Source organism: Centropristis striata, chromosome 16 (genome assembly GCF_030273125.1).
Source record: "Centropristis striata isolate RG_2023a ecotype Rhode Island chromosome 16, C.striata_1.0, whole genome shotgun sequence".
NCBI lineage: Eukaryota > Metazoa > Chordata > Actinopteri > Perciformes > Serranidae > Centropristis > Centropristis striata.
Window position 1 is genome coordinate 29,893,813 of NC_081532.1, and position 24,826 is coordinate 29,918,638.

Below are 24,826 nucleotides of genomic sequence, written 5' to 3' on the forward strand. Positions count from 1 at the left end.
CAAATGAGTTTCTCACCATTTGCTCTCTTCTTGGGATACTTGGAGCTCCTCGTTCTGCCTGAAGTCGACATGCCGCTCTCGCTCATGGAGTCGTGGGCAGAGGAAGCGCTGCCTGTGGCTTCGCTGTCACGGATCATGCTTTCATATCCGCTGCTGCCACCGCTGTGGTAGAACAGAGCCGTGCGGCCCATAGCTGGAGGCAGCTCGCCGCTCAACACACTGCTGTTGTCACTGCCGTGGCCGCTGCTGTAGCGTTGAGGCCTCCTGGGTGCTGTGATTTTGCTGTACGGAGAGGGTAGCATGGCTACGGGGGATTTGTCGTCGCTCACGTTCACCCCGCTGTCATTCCCGCTGTCTGAATCTCCTGAAGCTCTCATGTGTTTGCCTGATATGTTGCCTGTAGCTAGTTCACTGACGCGGCTGTTGGCGGCCCTCATGGCCTGCTTCGTGCCCATGATGGTTCCTCTTCCAGGTTTACTGCTGACGGCAGCAGCGGTTCGAGGAGCTGATGTCCGCCCTGATGGAGGGAGGTTGGCATTGGTGTTTCTGGTCACAGGGGAGGCCAAAGATTTGGTGGAAGAGCTTAGGCCCTTGGAGTTGTTGACTGACAGTGAGCGTGCCTTACTGCCACTGACTGCTCCTAATGTTCTGGTATTTACAGATGCTTTCACCTGACCAGCTTTGCTAAGACTTCCTCCACTTGGGGATAATGGGCAGGTAGCGATAGGGGAGCTGGATGAATTAGGAATACCGAATCTAGGAATGGACTTGCTGGATTTGCTGCTGCTGCTCCCCAGACTTGCTCCACTATTCTCTCGACTAAGCGTAGCTCTAGAACCCGATAAAGACAGGCTTTCACACCTCTCCAGGGACATCTGACTGCCATAATGCTGCCCAGCCTCTCCTCTAGGCCCTCTGGTCTTCAGGCTGGAGGTAACTTTGGCTGTGTTGAGGCTGGAGGATTTAAAACTGTCCACTCGGTGACGTACCTCAAGCTCATCCTCTGATACAGCTGCTCGTCCTCCAGAGGCCCTTCCTGCTTCCCCATATGCTGACTTTAAGGCACTTTGGGGCAGCAGGATCTTAGTCTTATGGTCAAGACTGGACTTTCTCACCGGAGGGGGCGGAGGTGAGACGCAACCAGGTCTAGGGAGATTGCTCGCTTTCTGTGAGTTAGCCTTGTTGCTTTTCCCCAGGGAGGAGTATTTAAGGCTTGTGGTAGATGCAATGATATCTTGGGTTCCTTTGTAGTCTGTGGAGGAGTGGATGACAGGTACTGTTCCCAGGGTGGTGGCACCTCGTCGCAGCTGAGGCATTTTGCTGGGTGGATTCTTAATGGCTGACTTCTCACAGCCATCGACCACCCTCTGGGATGAGGTAGACCCCTGCACCTTGGGTGGGCGAGGTACACTGTTGCTGTTGTTGGATGTTCTGCTGGAAGGGATGCCACTCGGGGGGGTTCGGAGGAACTTGCTGGTGCTGCTGGAGTCGGAAAACTGAGGCTCTGAGTGGTTGTCAACACGCTGCCAAGGGTTCTCCTGCTTAGCCTCTTGCCTCTGCGGCTCTCTGCTGCTGCTGCTGCTACTGCTACTACTATGAGAGATGGATGAGGTAGGTTTAATCTTCCGGGGAAGACTGGAGTGGACTATGGAGGGGCCCTGTGGAAGTTGGGAGGAGCTAAGTGAGTGAGCTTTATTTATTTTAGATGTGAATCTGAGGGAGCCTTTGGCTGATTCTGGAGATGGGGGGCACTTTGTCAAAGACAGTTTGCTTGAGGCGGCACTGTCACTGTCTAGTTCAGAAAAACCGAATCCACTGTCATTTAAGGAGTTCTTTGCATCTCTAGGAGAGGATACACAATGGAACATATCCAGGGAATCAAAGTAAAAGGCGGCCTCTGGTCCCATGTGTTTGGCCTGTGGAAGGAAGACGTCTGTTGAATGAGCTCCTTCACTCTCCAAGGTGCAGACACTAACCTCACTCAGCCAAGAGCTGATAGATGAACCCCTGCTATCTATACACTCCATCCCTCCATCCTGTAGGGGCGTGACCACTGCAATGTTCACCTCCGATCCTCCCACAGCTGACGTGTAGGCGTCAAATTCATCATTGATGCTGCTGATGATGCTGACAGGTCGGGAGCCAGAGGCCAGGGCCTGCAGGGAGCAGTCACTGTTAAAGCTGATAATGCTGGATGGCCGACCCTTATCTACAATACTGCCTATAGACAGCTCCTCCACCACAGTGAACACCAGCTCATCCTCTCCATTCAGCTCCACAGGCTGCTGCAAGGTCACAGTGGCTCTAAGGATGTCCCGATCCAGACATCTTTCCCTCAGAGTGGAGCGCACCTGGCACACCTCCACTGGAGCTCTGAGCACAGGGGAGATGTAAGGATCCTTCCTCTTCACAGCCTGGTGGCTCATTCCTACAGGAGGCATTCTGGTGCTGGATCTTTCCTCATTGCCAGTATTTTCCTTGTTGGAGTCTCTCTGCTGTGAAGGAGGCGGGGCTGGCTTGGGCAAAGCTTTCTTGTTGAAGTACACCTTCTCCCTCACCACAGGCTCAGGATTAGGCCCTGAAGCAGTTGCTAGTTTGTTAGTGCTTTCTGATACCAAGGCTTTCTCACCATCAGCGCTGGTTCTGCACACATTTTGAACACTTTCTGAAGGTGCCCTTTCTGCAGGTACGCAGGCATTGTCCAGTTTAGATTTAGTGTTTGGACTGCAGGATGGCTGTGTGGCAACAGATTTAGGAGATTGTTTGGGCGAGATGCCCTCTTGGGTGTAAGGAATATTTGCTACAGTCTTTGGTGAAACAGAGCCTTGGCTCTCCTTAGATATGTCAGTCTTGGGGCTAGCCTGGCCTCGCTTGCCCTCTCCAACAAAGGCAGTGGGTTCTTCACTGCCGTCTATACACTCCAGCCTCTCCTGCAGCTCTGCAAATGTGTTGCATTTAAAGAACTGGTCTCTGTCCAGAGGGCCCTCTTTTGCAGGCTTCTTCCTGTTCAGGGAGGGGATGATTGGCACAAAGGCAGGTGGGCCTTCATTGTCACTTAGCTCCCTGTCCGAAATCGCAGTTCCGCCAGGGCCCACGTAAATGACAGTGTCACAGGACTGCTCACTACTGGAGGAGTAGTCTGGGTCACTGAGCATGGCGGGCAGGTCAGGGTCCAGGGCTACCGTCCGAGGGTGGAACGGCCTGAGGTGGGGGGGCCGGCGGATCCTCCCTTCCTCACAGGAACTTTCCCCTCCAGATGAACTGGATGCGTACTGCAAAGCAGAAGAGCAGTTAGTCTTTTGGGTTTTAAAAATGATCTCATTAAGTGATGACAGTAATGTGACTCTACAGTATCTTCTTAAAATATTAATGTCTCTTTTTTCCAAAACCGTTTAATCCTTAGAATTCATAGCAGATTCATTTCTTAACAATTTCATAGCGAAATCAATCGTAGGGCAAATATTAATTCCTCTGACAGTTCCAGTCGATATTTATCTAAAGGTTAAAAGTGCACATCAATAGTCACACAGAAATTAATGTCAATAATACAAATTGCTATATGTGGACTGCATTATAATCATGCCTCTGACCAATATCAAATAAATACATGCTGTCATTTCACCTAATTATCTGGAGCATATATTTCCCTAATCCGAGGGAAGGCATTACACACTTCCTTGGGCAGTGGTATTGATTACATGATTATGTGTTGAGGAGCCGAGAAAAACTAGCTCTGAGTTACTGCACTAATAATCTTTCATTTGCAGAAGCGTTCACACATTCATTTGCTTAATAGCTCCGAAATTACAGGAGGAAGAAAGATTTAGGGACGTGAGTCGTGGCATGAACTGTGATGAATGCAATCAAAGTTGCACATGCACATTAGGAATGTAATTGGTATAATAGAAACACTTAAATGTAATGTTAAATTATCAATTACTCTGCTTTTATAAACAATGAACCCCATTAAACGGAGCACAGTTGTTGCAAGAATCATTAGAGAAGTATTATCATTTAAGTTAATGCTACAGTATGTTCTTAACTTGTAAAAATGTACCGCTGGATATTTATAAATCACTTATTTATCAGTTTATTGCTGCATATGTTTGACCATATTTATCAGGGCTAATCAGTGTACCTTAGATTTCTTCTTCCTCATGCGGTGGATGCGGGATGCCAGCTGGATAGTCGTGAGTGAGTCAGCATAGTTGGCGGGGGAATCAGAGATGTGGGCGATCATGGTGGTTCTGCAGTTGATGTTGCCAAGGGACTCCCTCAACAGCATTGTCAGTTTGCTGTCCCTATAGGGTGCATTTACACTGTTATTAGAAAACGGCACAGTGATATTTTGAAAAGGAACAATAAAAGAAGCTGAGATGATTCCGGAAGGAGCCATTTTAAATTCTCAGAGCTGACAATTACTCCTGTGACGAGTCATTAGTCTTTTCATACCTAAGTAGAATATAACCTTGCATGCAACAGCAGTGAAAGCTATTACGTGAGGCAGACTTTCAAACTAAATAAACCTGCAAGACTTGCCTGAACTTGCCTGAAAGTATTACTTATAGGTACAACTGCACAGAAGCTGAAAAGCAGTAAAAGAGACAGTAAAACTAATGTTGGTTAACTTACCTGTAAGGTACATGTTTTGCTCCGTTTGCTAAAGCCATGATGACATTTCCCAGTGCGTTGAGAGAAAGACACAAGCCTCCCCCTCCGTCTCTGCTCTTACTCAGGACCTTCTCACAGCTCCCGAGGTCGATGAGGTGCAGCCTGCTCCGTCCGCCTGACACTGTGCCAAGGACAGAAGAAGAACCAGGTGAGCACACCACAGACACTCCCTCTCTGAAGTCAGTTCCTCTCGCAAAGTGCTACGATGACAGGAGTGGCACGGCTCAGCCAAGACTAGGCCGGTGACTGTCGGAGCCGTCTGATTTATTTATGAGTAAGATTCTCACACTGAAGTGATTCAAGTCGCAGAATGACTGGTAAACTCCCACCAGATGTGTAACTCAGGGTAACAAGTAAGCAGTCCCTGTCTGCTGATTTAAAATACAGCGAGAGGGAATTGGCTGTCAGTGTAAAAATCACAGGGCTACACATTGTTATGTGGGTGACTGATGTAATTGCTACTGCAGCAGGGAAACATTAAACTCCTGTCAGTAAGGCTTCAAATCTTCATTCCCTCTTGACCAAAGCATAACACATGCATACAAACAAATTTCTGGCAACAACCAATTCATCCATAAACATTGCAAATAAGGGGCTTGTCTGATGCTCTACACTCATAATTATAGTGCACTTTTTTGCCATTGCACTTTCAACAAAACCACCTTGTAATTATTCAGTGTGAAAGGGAGGTCACCTTTGAATAGCTCTAATTAGGAGAAGATGTGTTAAAATAAATTATTAACAAATATGTGTCAAAGTGCTGTGAAACTGAACAATGACCATATTGGTTTATTGTATTTACAGTCATGGAAAAAAATATTAGACCAACTTGTTTTCTTCAACGTCTTAGACATTTTCTCTCTCTAGACATTTTCCATGGTTTTCTAGATACTAACCCAAATCATTATCAATGTGAAAATGTCTAGATATCAGCTCTTATATTAAACTTTTATGAGGTATTTTTGGTTCTATCATTATATTTGCCCAAACAAGGCATTAAAATGAACAAGAAATTGAAGAGAAAGAGTGGTATAATAATTTTTTCCATGACTGTATATCAGGTGGCAACTTGTTGGAACACTGCTAGAGTTGATGTAGTAATCTAATAGTACTAACTTCCTCCCTTGCCGCTCTTCTCCATGCGGTACTGGTAGATGTGCAGAGTGAACAGCATGTGGGAGTTGCGGCGCTCCTCCTCTTCTACGTTGGGTCTGCTGGTGCTGCGTGCAGCGATGGCCGCATCCAGGAAGAGGGCGGCTTTCTCAGCTGTCGGGGCACGAAGCTCACTCTGATTCTGGAGCTGTGGGGGGAGGAGACAGAGATCAGGATTCGGGGTGAACTGTGGAGACCACATAGGGTTTGAAAAGGAGGACAGATGTGAAAAGGATCCCGGGGAAGAGAGCAAAGAGGAAAGAGAAGGGGAGCCAGTTAATTGGACCCCGGCACGCATTTCTTGCCCATTAGATTGGGTCTCGGGGGCGATTAAAATGGCAGATATGCACACAGAGGGAGGAGGATTAGAAGAGGTAATGGTAGAGCAGGAGGCAGGGGCACTTCGCTCACCATGGATGTGATGATGGTGGTGGTGAGATACAGGAAAAGAGGAGGGGAAAGGAGGAGGTAGAAGAGAGAGAGAAGGCGGGGGGCATCATGAAGGGAGCCCACACGTGGCTGTTGAGAGGAAGAGCAAGAAGGAGCTTCACAGAAGTGCACAGCCTTTGAAGTCAGAGTCCATACAGATCCCCAAAAAACAACATCTGACAGCAACACCTGTGAGTGCCTTCAAACCTACAGTCCTCCCCCATCCCCCCAATAGCACTTCTATTGTGCTGCAGAGGGCTACCGCTAACTCGCGGGTAATAGATGCTGATGGATGCTGACAGGAGAGTCAATACAAAGGTAAGAAGAAAGCCATCAATACCGCAGATGGGTTTGGTGGAAATATAAAGCGAGGATTTGAGAGGCGGGTAGAATAGAGTGAGGCGGACTGGGAAGTCCTGAGAGATAGAAAAATACACACATACACACACCAAAACGCACTCCCAAGAAAAAGTCAAATATTTTTGAGAGGAAGAGGTGCATCACAGACAGAAAAAGATCAATACTCAGACACACTAAGACTGTAGAACCCAGAGAGAGAATGAAAGGATCAGAACAAAGACGGAGGAATATGTCTTACCTGAGTGCCACAGATGGGATCCTCTCTCAGGTGGATGCCAGGGGACTGGCCCTCCTGCAGGCTGCCGCTGGACACTTCAGACAGCAAGTCCTTCAGCTCCTCATCTTTGCCAAATATTTCCACCGCAGATACTCGGACAGAGAAGCGCGTGCCCGTCTTCTCCTTGCGCTCATTGATGAGCTTGAAGAGCCAGGAAATGGCACAGGGCACAATGCCTAGGCTCTGAGTCGAGCTGTCTTTGCCAATCATGGTGTATGTCTTGCCTGGGGATGTGTGAAAGAGAGAGGGGGGGGGGGGGGGGGGGTGAAATTGGAAATATTGCAATGTGTCTGAAAGGCAGCTACACTCACTATATGTTCACACTAAAATGAGTTCTTTCATCAAGCTGTCTGGAATGTGCAGGAAGTGCAGAATGGACACTGACACTGGGTATTTTTTTGATGGTTATTGTGTCTAACAACTGCTGATGAAAACATTAATAATAGCTTATGTGGGGCTTTCAAGGTAATATCTAGTACTTGCAAAATAAAATAAAAAACTCTAATCCAAGGACCAATTCCAGAAGCAGTAATTCAGTGGAGAATTATACCTGGTGGAAGCAGCAGTAAGAGGAGAGCGAGCCCTTCAGCCTAAGAGCACTGCTCAGGCCAATTACTAAGATTTTAATTACAGACTGAGCCCTGAAGCCTGGATGCAGCGCTTTACCCCTCACTCCCCCCAGCCCAGACTGTCTACCCATTCCTCTCCTCCAATCTCCCATTCCTTGACTCACCCCAGTGCACCGCTAAGCCAATTGTGGACATCAAGTACAGCTAACAAAGAGCAATGAGAGTTTTCTTTGGCTAACAAAGGCTCTTGTCTAATCTCTTGCCGGTGGAGGAGCTTACCGAGCTTGACTTGGCCGAAGCAGAAGATGCAGCCGTCTGCACCGTTCACCACAGACTGGATGACCTCAGCTACTGTCCCTGAGCACACCTCCGCCTGGAAAAAAAGAAAACCCAGAGACAGCCCCCTTACGGTCAATTTACAATCCAGCCACATCCAAGAAATCCAGTCAAACAGCCATACTGAGAACAATGAATCCAAAACGATATCCTATAAACTAAACAGTGTTTTGGCATTGGTAACACCCAAATCGCATTAATGCTTTCAGTATTTTTCATCACTCAGGAGTGTGTGTATGTGTGTGTGTGTTTGTGCTGCAACGTGTGGCTCATTTTTGCAATCTGTTTCAGCATGGGTCCTCTGGGGCAAGGCTCCTGCAGCAGAGGCCCCTTCCCATACATCACACTGCAAACAAGGCCTCTAACAGCAGAACAGCTTGCTGTTACTGTTAGCCACCAGCAGTGCTGTCCCAGCGGCACAATCTAGCAGCTTGGCCTCAGCTCTGCAGCAGCAACATTTAGGCTTCAGCTATCAGCAGCTTACTTAGGAAAATACTTCCTCCAAGTAGGTGGTATGATAGAAGATCTGAGGCGCCCATTGCTACAGAGACACAATACTCTCATCTAATCTCTTTAGGTTATTTAGAGTTTACTGCACCATGGGGAAATGTATAAAATACTTGACCTCAGATTTTTTTAGGGAGATTTTGCAGTGAGTGACATAGATTAAATCATTCCATTAAAAGACTATGGTGTTTGTTTTAAGTTGTGGAAAGAGAAAAACTGCTCTGCTCCCAAGTGAGCATATAGTAAACATGTATCTGACCTTTGTCTTTGATCTCTGTGGGTATGCTTGCTGTGGGCTTCAGAGGGCTGAGGTTAGATATAGCTGTTCTATGAAAGGAGAGGTTACATATAACTGGACTGGATTCAAATCATTCCCAAGGGGGCTTAAAAGGCCCAGCTGTTAGGCCCACACTGGTAAGAATGCCCTCTGACCCAAGACAGACATTTTTCCTCTAAGCCCCTGGCCACACCCTGCCAGCATGAAGACATCCTTTTGCCCTTGAGAGGCTGAATTCCCACACGACATCTTAAAAAAACCCACACACACATATGTAGTACACATCTCCTGCCGGCTCTTACTTGTGAGGCATCCTGGGTAAAAACAGCATCGAAGGCGAATATCTTTGGGACGGCCACAGTGGCAGATCTCCTGTGTCCTGAACCGGAGTGTGGGCTGGACGCGGGGTCGTAGAGGGTCAGCTGCTTCTTCCTGCTGTCCACTTTCAAGAAAGATTGAGACTCTGAGGAGTCTGCCGTCTCCAGAGATGGACAGATACGCATCATCACTTTCACCTAAACCACAGAGGGAGACAGATAAGCAACAAAGGGAAAGGGTGGATTAGAAAGTGAGAAAGCATAAAACATGAGAAATGTGCAGATGGACTCAGCAGAGAGATGTGAGAATGCATTTTTCAGGTTCAGCACAGAGAAGGAAAAATTACAGGCTAAGCTTACCATCTTTAACTTGCAGAGGAAGGAGAATGAATGTATGGTAGGCACTCTGAATACAATCTTTTGTCTATATATATATATATATATATATATATATATATATAGTCATGGAAAAAAATATTAGATTTCATTTAAGAGCTGATACTTAGCCATTTTCCATGGTTTTCTTGATAATAACCAAAATCATAAAGAAAATGTCTAGATATCAGCTCTTAAATTAAACTCTTGTGAGGTATTTTTGTTGTTATCATTATATTTGTCCAAACAAATGTACCTTTAGTTGTACCAGGCATTAAAATGAAACAAGAAACTGAAAAAAACAAGGGTGGTCTAATATTTTTTTCCATGACTGTATGTTATTGCATCCGATTCTTACTCCCAACTGGTCAAATACAAACGCTTTTCTAAACACTCAGAGGCTTAATAGGCAACAAATAAACTTTGGATATATTTGTTGCCTGTGTGATATTGACACACAAAGCATCCTTTGGTATCTGTGTGAGATGCATCAGGCCTCCAACTAACTTAAATGTAAAAACATCCACATACTTATTAGATACTCAAAGCAACGAAGGTAACAAAGAGCGTAAAGGTCAAATTAAGGGTGGGAAAATCCTGGTCTTTGACCCAGAAGATTGGTGTTTGTGTTGCGTGTGAAACTAAAACTCAATGTTGGTATATTAACTTGTACATTATCTTCCATATAGATATGTCATGTTCATGACCTAAACTATATAACAGCGTCCAGTACTAACATAAAATGTTATTTTAACCAAAACCCTTTTCTTTTGACTTTTTTCCAAACCTTAACCAAGTAGTTCTGTTGCCTAAATCTAACTGTACATTTATTTTGAAAACACACAGTCCCCAACACGTCCAAAACTGATGCCAGAGAGGTTTGTGGGTAGTGTCATATTGTGACAATATGACCTTGATATCTGAAGAGGCCTAAAGTGAGACTGTGTTAGTTATCCAAACTGAGAGCATGGCGTGGCGTTGTGCATTAACATCACATCCACCGTGTCAGAGTTGATGGACATCGACGGTTGCCATGGAAACACTTCGTCTCGCATTGACTGGTGAACCTGATGGGTCAACACATTGCCTAATGGTGTCAGTGAAAGGCAGCAAAGGTGTGTATTGAAAAGTCACAGCAGAAAATGGTGGAAATTAATGTGTTTGAAGCGCCACGCTGGGGGATTATCCCTGTGGCGGGGTTGTTTTTCTGGATCAGGAGCAGCTCACCAGCATGGGAGTGCAGGAGCATATGGCCCCCCTCTTATCCCACCTACACACTCTTCCTCCTACTCCTCTCCCTCCTCCCCTCCGTTGCCTGGAAAAATGGCAGCTCCACATTAAGAAGCTTGAAACCCACCCTGTTGCATTCTGGGGCTTGACATTCATAAAGTGAGCTTACAGTCTTAACACATTCCACAGGTCACGGTACAAGTCATCGTGCCCGCATTGTACGCTAAATAGAATGGCGGCTTAAAAAAATCTAAAAGGTGTTCTGTTTTCGCTGCTCTGTCATGTCTAACGTCATTGCCATGGTTACAGGAGTGAGGTCATTCTGCCTGTTGTGTGTAGTGGCACCTCTTGCAAACAATAGCATTTAAATTTCACCATCTCCTGCCTCTGCCATGCTGTGTACAAGTACTGTTTGTATGGAGGTATGTGGTTGTGCATGTCAGACATTATGACATATATTTTGAAATCCCCTTCTTTTGTAATCTTGACAACTCTATATTGCCTTCCAGTCTGATGGTCAGAAATACACCTCTACTATATCTCCAAAGGCACTGCAGAAATATATCTGTGACTGACAGGGGACATAAACGGCTCTTGGGATATGTATAGCAGTCTTTGGAGTCCCTGTCAGCTCCCTGAGTATTTAGTGTTACGCCTAGCATTATATCAACTGAACAGTTTCTATATCCTGCAGTATATGTGATAGGAAACTCAATCCTGAGCCATTTCAAAGCTTCTTGAAAAAGTACCTATGATGCCTCTCAGGCATTGAAATAAAAACCTTGAAATACAGCAAACTCCCTTCTCCTTTTGACTGAAGACTGTTTCACTCAGCCTGGGACTCTCCTCCGTCTTCACGCCTACACAAAAGGCCCATTCTTCCCACGACTAGTGTATAAATATTGCTACAGATCCAGGCTCCAGCACTCTGAAACAATGTCACTGGAAATCCCTTTCTTTCAGTGAGTGAATTCATCTTGCATTCTGCAGGCCAAGTGCAAACTCTCTTTATACTCCACAGGGGGCTGTTATCCTGACTGACGTGTGCATATGTTGAGTAAATTACATTTGCTATGACATTTAAACTGGGCTTCCATATATGACTGCTGAGTCTCCGTCTACCAGACAGAGGCTACCATGCGAACTAATGTCTCAGTTTTATTTACGTTGGCAGAGATCAGATACTGGAGGGCCACGGAGGATTGGCTACAGTATTTTCACACCTTGGACTCTGTGCTAATGGCCCTGTTTCCCTGTCCCTTGATCCCCCACAAAATCCATTAGTGTGGCTTGGCATTCCTCCATCCACTCAACTGTCTATGCCTGAAAGAACTGTGTCTAGGTCAAAAGTGGAAAAGTGGAAGTGACCCACATACGGTTGATGGAAACAAGACATTCGCCCAAGTCTTAGGTTGAATATAAAACAGATGCAGGTTAAATGAAAACCATGTAGGCAGCCGAAAATGTGATTCTACACGCAAAAGAGAGACAGAGACAAATAATCAATGGAAGCACAGTGAATGATTTGCCTTATAATAAGAAAATAGAATTGGAACGACGCCATAAATCTTGATTTCCCCTTTAAAACCAGCCCCTCTGCACAGATGTAAAGTATACCTTAGGCATGGGCTTGAGGAGGCTTGTTAATAACAGGGTTTTTTTATGAAGTCCGTGTGTCAACGGGTGATTTACAATATGTGGCAAAATCTCAACCGTCTGGATACCTGGCAACAGAAGCGAGCGCTTCCTATCCAGGTGGGATCTAATCTTGTTAGGGGACTTCTTCTGCTTAAGAAATACAGGACGCCAGCTCAGACAAACAATACCCAATAAACCACAAAGGAAGAGCGATGTGTTTATACAGCTTTGTTTAATGATCGTCCTATTGCTGCCAGCCTGACTTTCATCATCGCACACTGTACCTAAAATGGAATTAGAAATCCTGCTGTGAAACGTGACCGCAGATTTGGGGATTAGAGTTTAGGTTTTTTTTGCTGTCTTTCTGTATTCAGACAGAGGAATGCTGGTACCACAAACTGCATGAATTCATGACATTCCAGGAGGCTTATCTGACTACATCTGCATGGACTGGACCAGACGGCACGCTGCCTGTGGACCAGTGTGTCAACACCCTGCATTCTCCCCCTCACATAGGGGTCTGTCTGCATCTGTGTGTGTGTCTGTGTCTCTGTGTCTCTGTGTCTCTGTGTATCTGTGTGTGTGTGTGTGTGTGGTTGTGAGCAGTATAATGTGCACTTCACAAGGATTAGAATAATGCATTCGGCTTTGACTGTACTGATAAAGGTCTGTTCTCACCTTTCCCATCCCTGGGTTCTCTTTCACTTTGGACACGGCTCGCAGCAGGCATGGTGGTGCAGGGGGCGGCGAGACCTGCAGGATGCCACTGAAGTTGGTGGGGTAAATGGAGGGCTCCTGTGGATGGAGCAGTGAGGGCTGGTGCTTCTTCCGCTTGGAGGACAGGTTCAGCTTCTGAGCTGCCCTGCAAAGAAAAGAAAAAAACACCTTCAGGCTAAACTTAGAAACCCACCATTACATACAGTTGATATATGAGCAAATCTCTTTTTTTTTTGCTCAGGTGATGTTTTTTCCAGCATGGCACCACAGCCAAGAGCTTTTATAAGGCTGTGCTACAAAGCCTTTAGAAATCCCACGCTGAAACTGTAACATAAAGGTCGACAAGCTCCTTTTAGTTCCCCTAAAGAAAACAAAGCCAGCAGGAGAGCTACACAGTTTCAACCATTCTCCACTCTAAAAATGTTTTTTTTCCAACTCCCACCTCCAACTCCCCTACCAAGAAACATAATGCTTCACCCCTCCACTTCAACTAGAGCAGCTCAGGTTCACTTATACCTTGATTTTTTCAACTGAAACTGCAAATCCATAAGATAAATGATTACCAGGCAAGGCTCTCTGCCTGTCAGAGACCAAATACAGGCTGTCATAGCAGGATGGCACAGTAAACACAGCATTTATCTTGATCAAACACAAAACAACTGTTATAGACATGACAGGCGAGGACTGCTAAAACACTGCCCTCTGGGATTTACCCATGTGTATTTGTTATTTAAGCTAAGCAGTTATGACAGAGCGTGTTCACCCATTATTAAAGTAAAAGCTGTACTGTTTATTGGGAGTTTTGATCATTTGCATTAGACTAGCTGGCTAACACCAGAGGCAGGAAGGTAAATCCAACTCTCTCCCCTACAGCACTTCTGCTGTGCTGGCATCTAAAAAACCCTCTGCTGTAACTGAATCCAGCTTTTTGACAGTCCTCTAATTAAAATCCACTGTCATCCTGGCCTCTTGTCTCCCAGTGTGAGTGCTGAGGAGACATGGATTGGTCACAGGGCCAACTGAGTCAGGCACATGCACTCCTTTCTGTCTAAACTCCTGCAACTCAAAGGACAGCACCAATATCTCAGCGCGGCCTGCAGGGAATCTGGCCAGACGTAGAGTGGTTCCAGGTATGGCATCGGCCTAGATCAGCTAACACCGCTCCGCAGCTGGAAATTCAAGGTCAGGGAGGAAAGTAATACTCAGAGGAAATTCAAATGCACTCAAATGGTTTTTCACTCAAGCAGTCGGGTTTCAGAGCAATGCGGGGAAGACAAAGACGCGGTTGTCAACACGAAGGAAAGAGTGGCACAGGGAATGAAAGAGAGTGGGAGATTAAAAGATGGGGAAATCTGCAGAGCAAGGGATTTTGTGAGAAGTAAAAGAAACAGAGCATGTGAAAGAGCAAAAAAGGGCAGAACCATGTGTGTCCCGGTGAGCAGGAGTTTCCTAATAGGCCAGCCTGAGCTCATTAGTCCTGCTCTGGGCTCCTCCGGACAGGACTGGGTGGGCTGCTGCCAAAACACAACCCTCCTCCCATTCCCTTCCCTCTCCCTGCGTCCCGGAGTGACAACCGCACCCCCTCCTCTCCTCAACACTCCCCTCTCCACTGTACGCCCCCTGCAGCGACAGCCCAAGAGCACAATCAGGGAACACACTGCCGGCTGATGGAATAATTATTGCATCCAAGGAGGCTACAGGAGAAGGCTCTCCCCAGGGAGCTGCCTATGTGTGATAGCATGCGAGACGGATCGTGTGACTGAAAAAAAATGAGATGGAATAGATGAATGTGAGACGAAGAGAAAGAAAGGGGAAACTACACCAGAGTACACGTGGCTGAGTGCGGCTACATGCGTGTGTGTGCAGGCTGGCGAGTGTGTATGCGCATTTATGAGAGGTATCCGCAGCACATTCATTCAAGATAAATGTATGCCGTGTCTCACTCCCTCTCCCTCACCCCATTCTGTCTCTTTCCTCTTTCAGCAAAGAGATAAATCAAGCATCAGGAGTCACCATGAAGGGGAAAAAGGCTATACTGATTTATAATTGTCCTGACCAATGCTCACAACCTGAAGCTGAGCTCGTAACCTTGAGGTTTAATTCATGCTGCACAATGACGGTCGGTGCACATGTGTGCTTCAATGGAAGGTGAGAAAAAGGGATGATATTGCTGTTTTTTTCCCACCACAACCACACCTACACAGGGAAATTAATTGCTTGTCACTTTCTCTCTCCCTCTCTCCCTCTCTCTCTCTCCCTCTCTCTCTCTCTCTCTCCTTCTCTCTTCCTCTGGCTCCCTTGCACAACTATATGATCAGTCAATGGAAAAAAAAGGCGGTGAGGAGAGGCTCAGATTTCTTCGCCCACAACAGCTTGTCCACCTGTTCACTCCCAATCTCCATGCTAATGAAGTTGTTTCCCTACACAACTTGGTGTAAACGCTCAAAGGAGAAACTGCACCTCTGATATCTGTCAGCGTAAGTTTGTACAAAATATTCAAACGCTCTGCAGAGTTACACAAACTGAACCACACGTTTGTTTCAACATGCACCAGTGAAGAAGAATGCTGCAACGGTGTACTTACAGCTCTTTCCAATCCATTATCTGGTTTATGCTTATAGTCAAAAAACAGACGACAGATAGAGTTCAACTTTGGGGTCCATGTCTGTGTTGTCAGTGTTCTCCATTACTTGCACATTTGATACGCCGTCACAGTCGCCGAGAACAGAGTGAGGCGGGGCTGCTCACTAGTTGGGGCACAGGGGTCCTCTTTGCTCCGATCGCAATCATCGAGGTTCCACTTGATTTCACAGAGGTTTGTAAGAAGCCAGGGGGGCGGAGGGAGAACCGGGAGGGGGAGGAGGCGTGGGCGTCATAGTAACTAAATGGAACAAGCGCCAGGTGGGGCAGGGTGGAGGTGGGCAGACAGGACGAGTACCCTGCAGGAGGTTCACAGTGAGGTGTGCAGGTAGTCCACAGAGCTTTGTAGAAGGAGGTCAGGATGAGAAGGAGCACCTCCTCTCTTCATACGCAACTAAAGCACCTCCAACTCCCATGCCTCTTCACCAGAAAAAGTTCAGCGTCAGTTCAGAGATGTAAAAAAAAACAGCAACAGCTTGCTCTCTAACTCAGTTTCCCTCTGCTTCTTCACATCCAATTCTGCATTCATCCCACAGGCTGCATGGTTTGGCTCTCATTTAGTAAATCCACTGTGGTGTGTCTGCTGTGAGTGGCTGCAGGTCCTGATGCCCAGGTCCTTCCTTCCCAGAGTCTCTGCTGCTTGCAGGCAGGAGGAGGGGCAGAGAATCAGCACGCTTGGCTGGCCTGGAAGATTTCCTTGGGTGGCTGAGAATGAGGAGAATTCCTACTCCTGTTCCGCCTCTCGGTCCTTCTCCTACTATCGGAGAAATGCTGGCAGCTGTCCTGCCGTGTCTCTCTCTCTCTCCCTGCCTCTCTCCCTCTCACACACGCACTCACACTCCCTCCTCTCTCTCTCTCTCTCTCTCTCGCTCTCTCTCTCTTTCCTCAGCCCAGCCCCTTTTCCCTCCGACTGCCAGACGAGGTGTCAGCGCTCGATTGCTGGCTGCTCGCGGCGCAATTTGCGAGTATTCTCTTTCTCTCTCTACCCACACGCGCACACACACACACACACACACATACACTGTCTCCTACAAACCCCAACACACACACATTCATGCCCCCCACCACACGTCACATGAATACTTAATGCATACAGGAGCCTTCTCTTCTTTTAGGGTCCCACACTTCAAACAGATTTGGTTAGTATGCCTACAGTGCATGCATGCATGAGCGTGTGTGTGTGTTGGTTGTGCGGCTACTGAGTGTACTGTACACTTGTGCACATTTGTATTTTTTTTGCCTTTGTTGAAGGATGTAATTAGCCAGATGAATGAGAGTGTTATTAATCATAGGGAGTGACACACAGATAAGGAAGGATATACTTAAGAGCAGAAAGATGGATTGCTTGAATGAGCGATGCTCAAACTCAATTGGAAGCTGAGAGAAATTTTATTTAAAAAGAGTGAGACCGAGGAAGAGAGAGATAGAGAGAGAGAGAGAGGACAAACGGTGAACAGATGACATCTTAGAAAGGCAGATTTATGCTGGCCAGTGAGAAAGAGTGCAGTCAGTCAATGGTCAAGGGTAAAAAGGGGAATGAAAGCATGTGAGTGGGCGAGCGCCGGGGTGAGAGTACCCTGTATTCCCTGGGCTGCCAATTTACCAGTAAGCCCTCTCAGCCCCCCAACCAGCCAGGCTTGTTTGAAAGGCTGCTGCTTTGGCTGCAGAGTGCCTCCTACAACATATCGGCAGACAGAGTGGGTGTGAGACTTGCCAGATGAAAGTACATTCAACACAAACCCACACCAAGCTCTCTCTGCCTCTCTCCCTCTGACACAGTGCCCCTTATGTGAACTCTGCCGGATTAAATTTTGGAGGCATTAAAAAAAAAAAAGCCCAAAAAGAAAACCCACCGCTGCCTACCTATTTAGGAGCGCACAGTATACTATTGTAATGAAGCTGTTTGATGTATAACATAACCTTTATCCTCCTCCTTGCCACAGCACACTCTCCACATCGTTCTGCAGTGTGTCCAAATTAATTTGCCTGAGGTGGGCTTATTTTAAAGAGCAACAACCGTCTCCTGAAGCTTCGCCACGTGCTACTTTCCCACTGAATCCCTTTGAATCCTGACTGTCTGAGAGAAGGAGACAATACAAATGTGGACATTGGTCACCCTGACAGTGCTACCAGTCATTATTCTACCCCTCATTGCTGCTACCCTTATTGCCATCTCGAGTGTTATACATCAAAATGACGTAATATTATAGAACAGCCACAGTTGGAAGAGTCCTGATAGCCTTCCAGCTCCATCACTGTCTCCTTATGAACAGACTTCAGGGACAGATAATGATTGTAATATATATAAATGAGCCAAAGCAAGACAGATGTAAAATCAAGGATCGCTTGGAATAAAAGGTCTCCTGGTGCCTTTGTTCATGAAAGGACATCTAGATTTCGTCCTCACCTGTAAAGGGAGAGACAGTGAGTGAGGAGGAGCAAGGTCGATGACTGGAGAGCAGAGAGAGCAAAGCTGTGTTTGCATGCTGCTTTCAAAGCTTCACTTTGGCCTGCTGTCAATAATCGTCCAGCCCCCTTTTCAAGCTTTGTCAAATTAACAAGAGAAATTCCTCTGCCCCAGAGAATCATTAGCTGGTGCATCCATTAGCTTGTTTGTGCACATTTGTCTCTGTTCTCCTGGCCAGCTATACACCTCTTTAGGTAGCCCCTTTATGTGGCTAATTACCATGTTTGTCACATTTACCATCCTTGACATTTGCTTTCTGTGATTCTCCTTTTTCCCCCCATCTGCAGACAAGATAAGGCTGCTCTGGCCATTCATGCAGGGATCAGATCAGTGGGTCTGATATCAGAACCCACCTCCCCCCCACAGTGAGTTTGCCTCACACTGCTGCTGATTAGCAGGTCGGCATAGCGCTTCATGAATGGAGATGGGAATACTGGGCTCCAGCCAGCCTCAACATCATGCAATGATAATGACTACAGCACAATGAGTCAGGCTCGTTTGCTCGCTGCTGGAGACATTCACAATTTATCCTGGACTCGGTTGTAGAGGCATTTGTCAGATTTTTAGAGTGGATATGGGTGTATGAAGCCAAGTTTTCGGGTGACTAGGAGTCCAGGCTTGAACAATGAAACTACATTTTAATCCACATCGCAATATGGTGTTAGTTGCTGATTGTTGTAAATGGATATGGCTATGGATATGTCTGCCTTCTCTCAAATATAATGGAACTATGTCAACAATACTAGAATGGAAACAGTTCGAATGAATGAATGAATGAATGAATGAACCCTTTATTGTCATTGCACAGAGTACAAGTACAAGTACAACGAAATTGAGCCATCAACCCGTCCAGAACGCATAATACACCCACAAACAATATCACAAGGTAGACAGGACAGGAAGACAGGGTATGAAGAGAGAGAAATACAGCACACATGCTCACAACAAGGTCTGGTCATATCTTGACTAACCAGGTAATTATTTCTGGATAGAGACATATCTCTTGTTTTTCAAATGTAGATTTTGGCGCATTTGTGCCATCTAGTAGTTCAATTTTATTTCAGAGATGACAGACACCTCTACAGCCGATATCTCCAACACTCACACCAAAATAATTGAGATTGATAGATACCAATACAGGTAAGAGGAAAAATATGCATGTTTCATTTTTAGGGTGATCTGAATATTTATTAATAGAGATCCTTGCAATAAAATCCCACCATGATGATGAAAATGATGCAAATAATGATGCAATAATGATCATTCCCTCTAATAATTTTGTGAATCATATCGTGATTGCAATACAAGTCAAAATAATTGCAATTAGATGTTTTTCTGCCCTGCTGTAGACAGCCCAGCCCAAAATGCCATATCAGCAGATGGTCATGATTGATTGGGCTGGATGTGTGTTGGTCTGTCAGGTGAGGTGCTCTGTTTTTCAGTCATAAGATAATCAATAGAAAACTTCCCTAGAGCTAAAATCAGTACACACTGTCTTATTGATGGGCTGCCCTTGACACGATCAAACAGCCCCGTGCCCTAAAGGTGTGGAGGGGGATAACGTAAAGCTACCAACTGAGCTGTTGGAGAGACTTAGTTTAGTTCAATCAAGAGCACCGGACTAATATTCAGCCTCCACAGTGCAGACACACATCGCTGCATGATTTGCATAATTGTGGTTTTGGATTAAAACAAATCTGCATCTCTGTGCTGGCCTCAATGTCCTCGGTCCCAGGTCAGCCTGACCCAACCGCTGCTTAGCTTCAGCCGTGATTAAGCGACCATGACATCAGCCTGTGAACACACACACACACACAGATTCATGTGGTGCACAGACAGGGGGAGATGATGTCATACTCTGCCAACCAGTCCTGGCAGGGAGAAGGCCCACCCAGGCAAGATTTACTAGTGAGGTCAGGATGCCGATCATTAAGTATGAGACGAATGCTTCCTCACCATAAAATGTGCTTTTTTAGAGACAACCATTGTAGCTGTTTCTAAATGTAAAGGCAGTTTGTGGTGTCACCATCCACCAGATTTATAGCCCTTCATGTATAAATATATGCGTTACTCCAACACTAAAAGCTCAGAGGGTCACATACGACGGGCTCTTAAAATAACCAAAGAACTATGTGGATTCATGTTACCTGAGACACTGCATTAGGCACATGGGGACAATAACAGAAGCACAGGCTGTTGAAGGTATGACAAAGCTGATCTGAGCCTCCTGTGTGGCGCTGGGGTTTAGTCTGGTAATGAGCCTGTCTCCTTTCTAAAGTCCCCCTGCAATCAAGAGACCACTGGTATAAACATTAATTTTTCTCACTTCCTCTCCTTTATCCTAATCTCAAAACAAAAAAAGTGTCTGAGGCTGAACCATCCTGAATATGGTGATTCATCTTGGAATGTGGCTCAACAAATGTTAACTGCAGCAAAAATGTAGTTTTACTTCACAGAAGCTCCCACCTGGAGACAGAGAAACAGACATTTCCCCCTCCGAGCAGTATCTTATCTTTCAGATTACAATCACCCCAAACCCAGATCTTTCCAGTCATTTTGAAAAATGTGTTTCCTCTCTCCTATGGCAGCCCAAGATACATTAAAATGGAAGATAGAACCAACAGGCTTATCTTCCTGTCAGTTGAATCTTATCAATCCAAAGCTCCGAAGCTTTCAACCAGGTGCCGGCCCCGTTTCCTGCCGCCTGGCTGTTTTAATGCTAGTCTGAAGGTAGAGCTCCTCTCTCCCGTGTCGGTTTACACAACAGCAGTTTGCAGGAAGTGGCCAAACACCTCCAGGCTAGGATTTATACTCTTCCTATAAATCCTCAGAAATAGATAAACTGATCCCAGCTAAGCCAGGCAGCTATGAATGTGATGTCCAGTTAGCTAAGCAATATGAGGATATTGGCACGTTCCGAACACATTGGACCAAGGCCTTTTAGGAAATCTCTTTGTTCCAACAAGGTGTTCAACAAGCCTTTTGTTCCTGACAGTGTCTGGCCTTGGACACAGAATACCAAATGGGGCATCATTTGTGCGCTGACTGCCGACAGCCCAAGGCTGCTCACACATCTTCACTGAACCAATCCCCGGCCAATTAGGTAAGGCCAAACGCATTCATGTAACATCTGTGAATACAATGAAAAGAAAATAGTCCCCATAAAATCCTTGTGCAACTGACTTGCCATATTCAAAGAGCGGTTCCATCAGAGCACCAGAGAAACACCAGCTTTGTGTAAATAAAGTCTAAATTTTAAATTCTACCCAGGGTTTGTAAACCAGTTTTGTCACTGTCTCCTCAGAACTCTTTTGAAAAGGTCTGTGGACTGAGGTGGAAAACGAGGGATTAGGGCATCCTCTGGAGAATAGCTTGAATAACGGGGGATCATTTGAAACACAGGGGAAGAAAGAAAGGGAGCGCAAGTGGGGAAGAAAGCATTGCAGAGGCCATGAAAAAAAGAATAAATTAAAGATCACTGAGATGGAATAGGAGAAAGAATCTCCGAATACAGTCAGGAAGAGGAAGGAGGAAGAGACACAGAAAGAGATGGAGCAGCAGGGTGTACAGCCAAGTCCTCTCTTCGATCAGTGGGCCTGGCTCTGTGCCAGTGCGGAGCTGTCCATGAGGAGGTAAATCATTTTCTGCCTGAGAAGGAAACAGGAAAAAATGATCGTTGGGGCTGTGCCACAGCCAGCTTGGAATTGCTTTATTCCCAAAGATGGGAATCCCCAGTCGGCCAAGAATAAATGGAACAGTTGGCGCCAAAAAGTGAAAAAACTCATCAATATTCAAGAAAGCCTGGTTTGCTGCTACAGTACATCAGAGTAAGCAACAGTAGATTTAAGCACCGGCTTATATCAACACAGGAGTAAAAGCAACTTCTTCATTCATTTTACTCTGAGTTTGTTATGAAATATCAAAGTCACACCGGTTTATCTTTTGTGTTTTTGGACGTCAGATCAAGAGAAACTCACATTTTCCATTTCCCAAAGGACTGTGCAACATGTTGCTATATGTCTGTGCCAAGGTTAAACCCTTAATGAAGGAGAAGGGAATACTTTTGGTGCAGAAACGCTACAGGAGTGTGTGACGAATCCTTCTTGTGGTAACACTGACATCCGGTGTTTCCGTTAATGCTTTTCCTATAAAGCACCCAGTCACACACCCACCAACCCGCCCCATCCCCTCACTGAAAGGCCACAAAGCTTCCTTGCCAAGTTAGGGGCTTAAGGAGAGCTTAAGACAAGCAAAGGAAGGAGTAAAAGTCAGGGGCTATAATTCTATTTACAGTTCATTTTATTGTTCTTCCCAGCATTCAGGCTCACATCTTGCTAATATGTCCTTAACTAGCTTGAACATTAGGCCATGGAGAGGTGAACAATGCACATGGCATTAGCTCTGCAGGACCCATTTGTCAGTCAATGAGATAAAGGGGCCAATTTAAAGCCCCTTGAGGAAAGAATTGGAGATACCTGCAATGAGAGTCGAAAGGTCCTTGAAAGAAAATCTGTAGCAATTGACCCTAAATTGTTTACAAGATGCTTCGAGAAAAGTGCAGCTTTGGATGCGAGCCGAGGCAAAAACACTCTGCTATTATGTCAAAATTGGTTCAGGCAGCAAAAAATAAAAGTCTTAGAAGAAAAATTCACTTTTCAGCTGATGGGTGACAGATGATAATGAAGACATGTTCTTCCCTGCTCTGCAGACTGCAGCCTCCCCACCCCTGGCACTGCTGACAAAGATTAACAGCTGCTTTCATCTCTTTCAGAGCTTTTTCGCTCTGCTCCTCAGACACTGCTCCAGGTATTCTGCCATGCTCCTCTCTCCAAGGCTGCAATAATAACTTTGCACTCTCAATACACGTGTTGAACTCCGATTCACCCACCAATCCCACCCACGTCTTGCCTTGAAAACCTCAGGAAAGGTGTTCTGCTGTGGGCATGCAGAGAAGAACTCTTTGCGTCAAGTCATTGCTGACTGAGTGACGTTTCCTGTCTCCTGTCCTGTTCGGCACAGAGGATATTTAACAAACAAGAGACAAATGAGGACTATTAGTGTAATAGAATGCCCCCCTGATCAAATATAATGTCCTATTAGATTAACACCATATCAGAATGGAGAATAACTTAAGAGAATGATGAGTGTGGGAGAGACAGACAGCTAAGAAGAAAGCCAGAATACTTCTGCTCCACTTCTCTTCTTCATTAATCACTCGCTGCCAGGGTAAGACACCTAGCGATTATTTATTTGCACTTCTCCACACAGAGGCTATCACAACAAACAGGCCCGCAGGCTGCGCAGAACATTTGGGAGTGATTAATCAGTTGGCTGTCCAGAGAGACAGAACGCAGGGGGAGGGGAGATCCAACATGTGTTTCTTAATCTTTCATCTATATTCAAGTCAATAGGCAACCTAACAAAAACTAGAGGGCGTCCCGGTGGGGTGAAATGAGCTGATGGGTCAGGGAGATGGTCGTGATAGCAGATCTGGGAATAGAAGATGAAGTGGCAGCATGTCTTTAGATAGAAGAAATGATTGTTTGGATCAATACACACACCGCAGATGTACAGTATATAGAAAGAGGAATACTTTTCTAACCACACGAGGAGAATGTGTCCCTGAGAACAGCCACTAAGACGCTAGTGACTACAGCCGCATTATTCAAGTTAAGCAGTTTATCCTGTATCACACACTCATAAAGTCAACCACAGAAATAACACACAGCAACACTCACTGGGCCACATAGAGCGTATGGGGATAATGGGATTTTTAGCACAGTGCAGCTGGCTCTCACGTGCTGGGTCGTGAACCGATTACAGGCTATAATCCTCTCCATTCAAGACGTCGTGCATGAGGAAAGCAGCCGCAGAAACACAGAGGAGGTGAATCACCCTTAAATTTAATACTGTATAATTTTGCACGTGTCCAAAAAGAAAAGGTCGAGGGCATAATATCCTACACAATAAGCCATAATCTTTGCTAATTCTCCACTAAGAAGTACATCGTGGTGCAAATATGGTGTGGAATAAGTATTATTATGTAAGGCTGGGAAATGCTGGCTGGATTGGGATTTGACGATGTCCACGGAGCGGCCAGGTGTCCCACTTTATGGACTGCACTGCAGCTTTATCTCCTGTTCCACATTGTCCCACATACTGAGATGCTGTGCCACATTCTTAAACTACTTAACTTACTTGGAGAGCAGTTTTCAAAGAGTTTTCTTTCTCTTGTTTTTGTGAAAATGATCTATGGATGCATTCCTACTGCAACCAGATGCCAGGCAGATATGGTAACATGAGTTGAAAATACTACATGTGAAGTGCAGCACTCCCAATCTTGTGTGATTACATAAAAGGATTCTGATTAGATTAGAGTTTGAATTAATTCGTACCAGTTCCAAAATGGGACAGTCCTAGTGTCCACCTTTAGTCACAAAATGGACCTGCACTTACATAACGCTTTTCTAGTTGCTTTGCAACCACTCAAAGTGCTTTAAACTACAGACTAAGATCATTCACACAGTCATACTGGTGGCAGAGGCTATCCTACAATGGTGCCACCTGCCACCATTGGGAATTCATTCACACACCGATAAACACAGCATTGGGAGCAATTTGGGGTTCAGTATCTTGCTCAAGGATTCTTCAACATGTAGGCTGCCACGGTCAGGGATCGAACCACCAAAGTTCTGATCACTTGGCGACCACTCTACCAACTGAGCAGCCCCAAAATCAATCTTTGCAGTGTTGATAGAGCAGAATTGTTACTTTTTAAGCATGCAATGAATGCCATCTGCACCAATGCAAAGCTGTGCTCTGGTTGTGCTCTGGACGAGGGGGGGTTAAATCATAATGTTGGGT

General features: G+C 45.7%; 1 protein-coding gene across 2 annotated transcripts in view; it reads right to left on the reverse strand.

Moving 5' to 3' along the window:
- kif26ab (kinesin family member 26Ab) overlaps positions 1-24,826 on the reverse strand; it is a 79,780-nt gene that overhangs the window by 4,898 nt on the left and 50,056 nt on the right. Inside the window, exons 1-9 of one of the 2 annotated variants that reach the window (XM_059352821.1) lie at positions 15,440-15,671; positions 12,817-13,000; positions 8,881-9,093; positions 7,738-7,831; positions 6,851-7,113; positions 5,788-5,971; positions 4,633-4,792; positions 4,139-4,301; positions 17-3,272 (exon numbers count right to left, since the gene is read on the reverse strand). In XM_059352821.1, the coding sequence (XP_059208804.1) occupies positions 17-3,272; positions 4,139-4,301; positions 4,633-4,792; positions 5,788-5,971; positions 6,851-7,113; positions 7,738-7,831; positions 8,881-9,093; positions 12,817-13,000; positions 15,440-15,456 (4,534 nt within the window). In that variant the 5' untranslated portion in view covers positions 15,457-15,671. Of the gene's footprint in view, positions 1-16; positions 3,273-4,138; positions 4,302-4,632; positions 4,793-5,787; positions 5,972-6,850; positions 7,114-7,737; positions 7,832-8,880; positions 9,094-12,816; positions 13,001-15,439; positions 15,672-24,826 lie in introns of those variants that run through there. The other variant, XM_059352820.1, reaches the window with a different exon arrangement.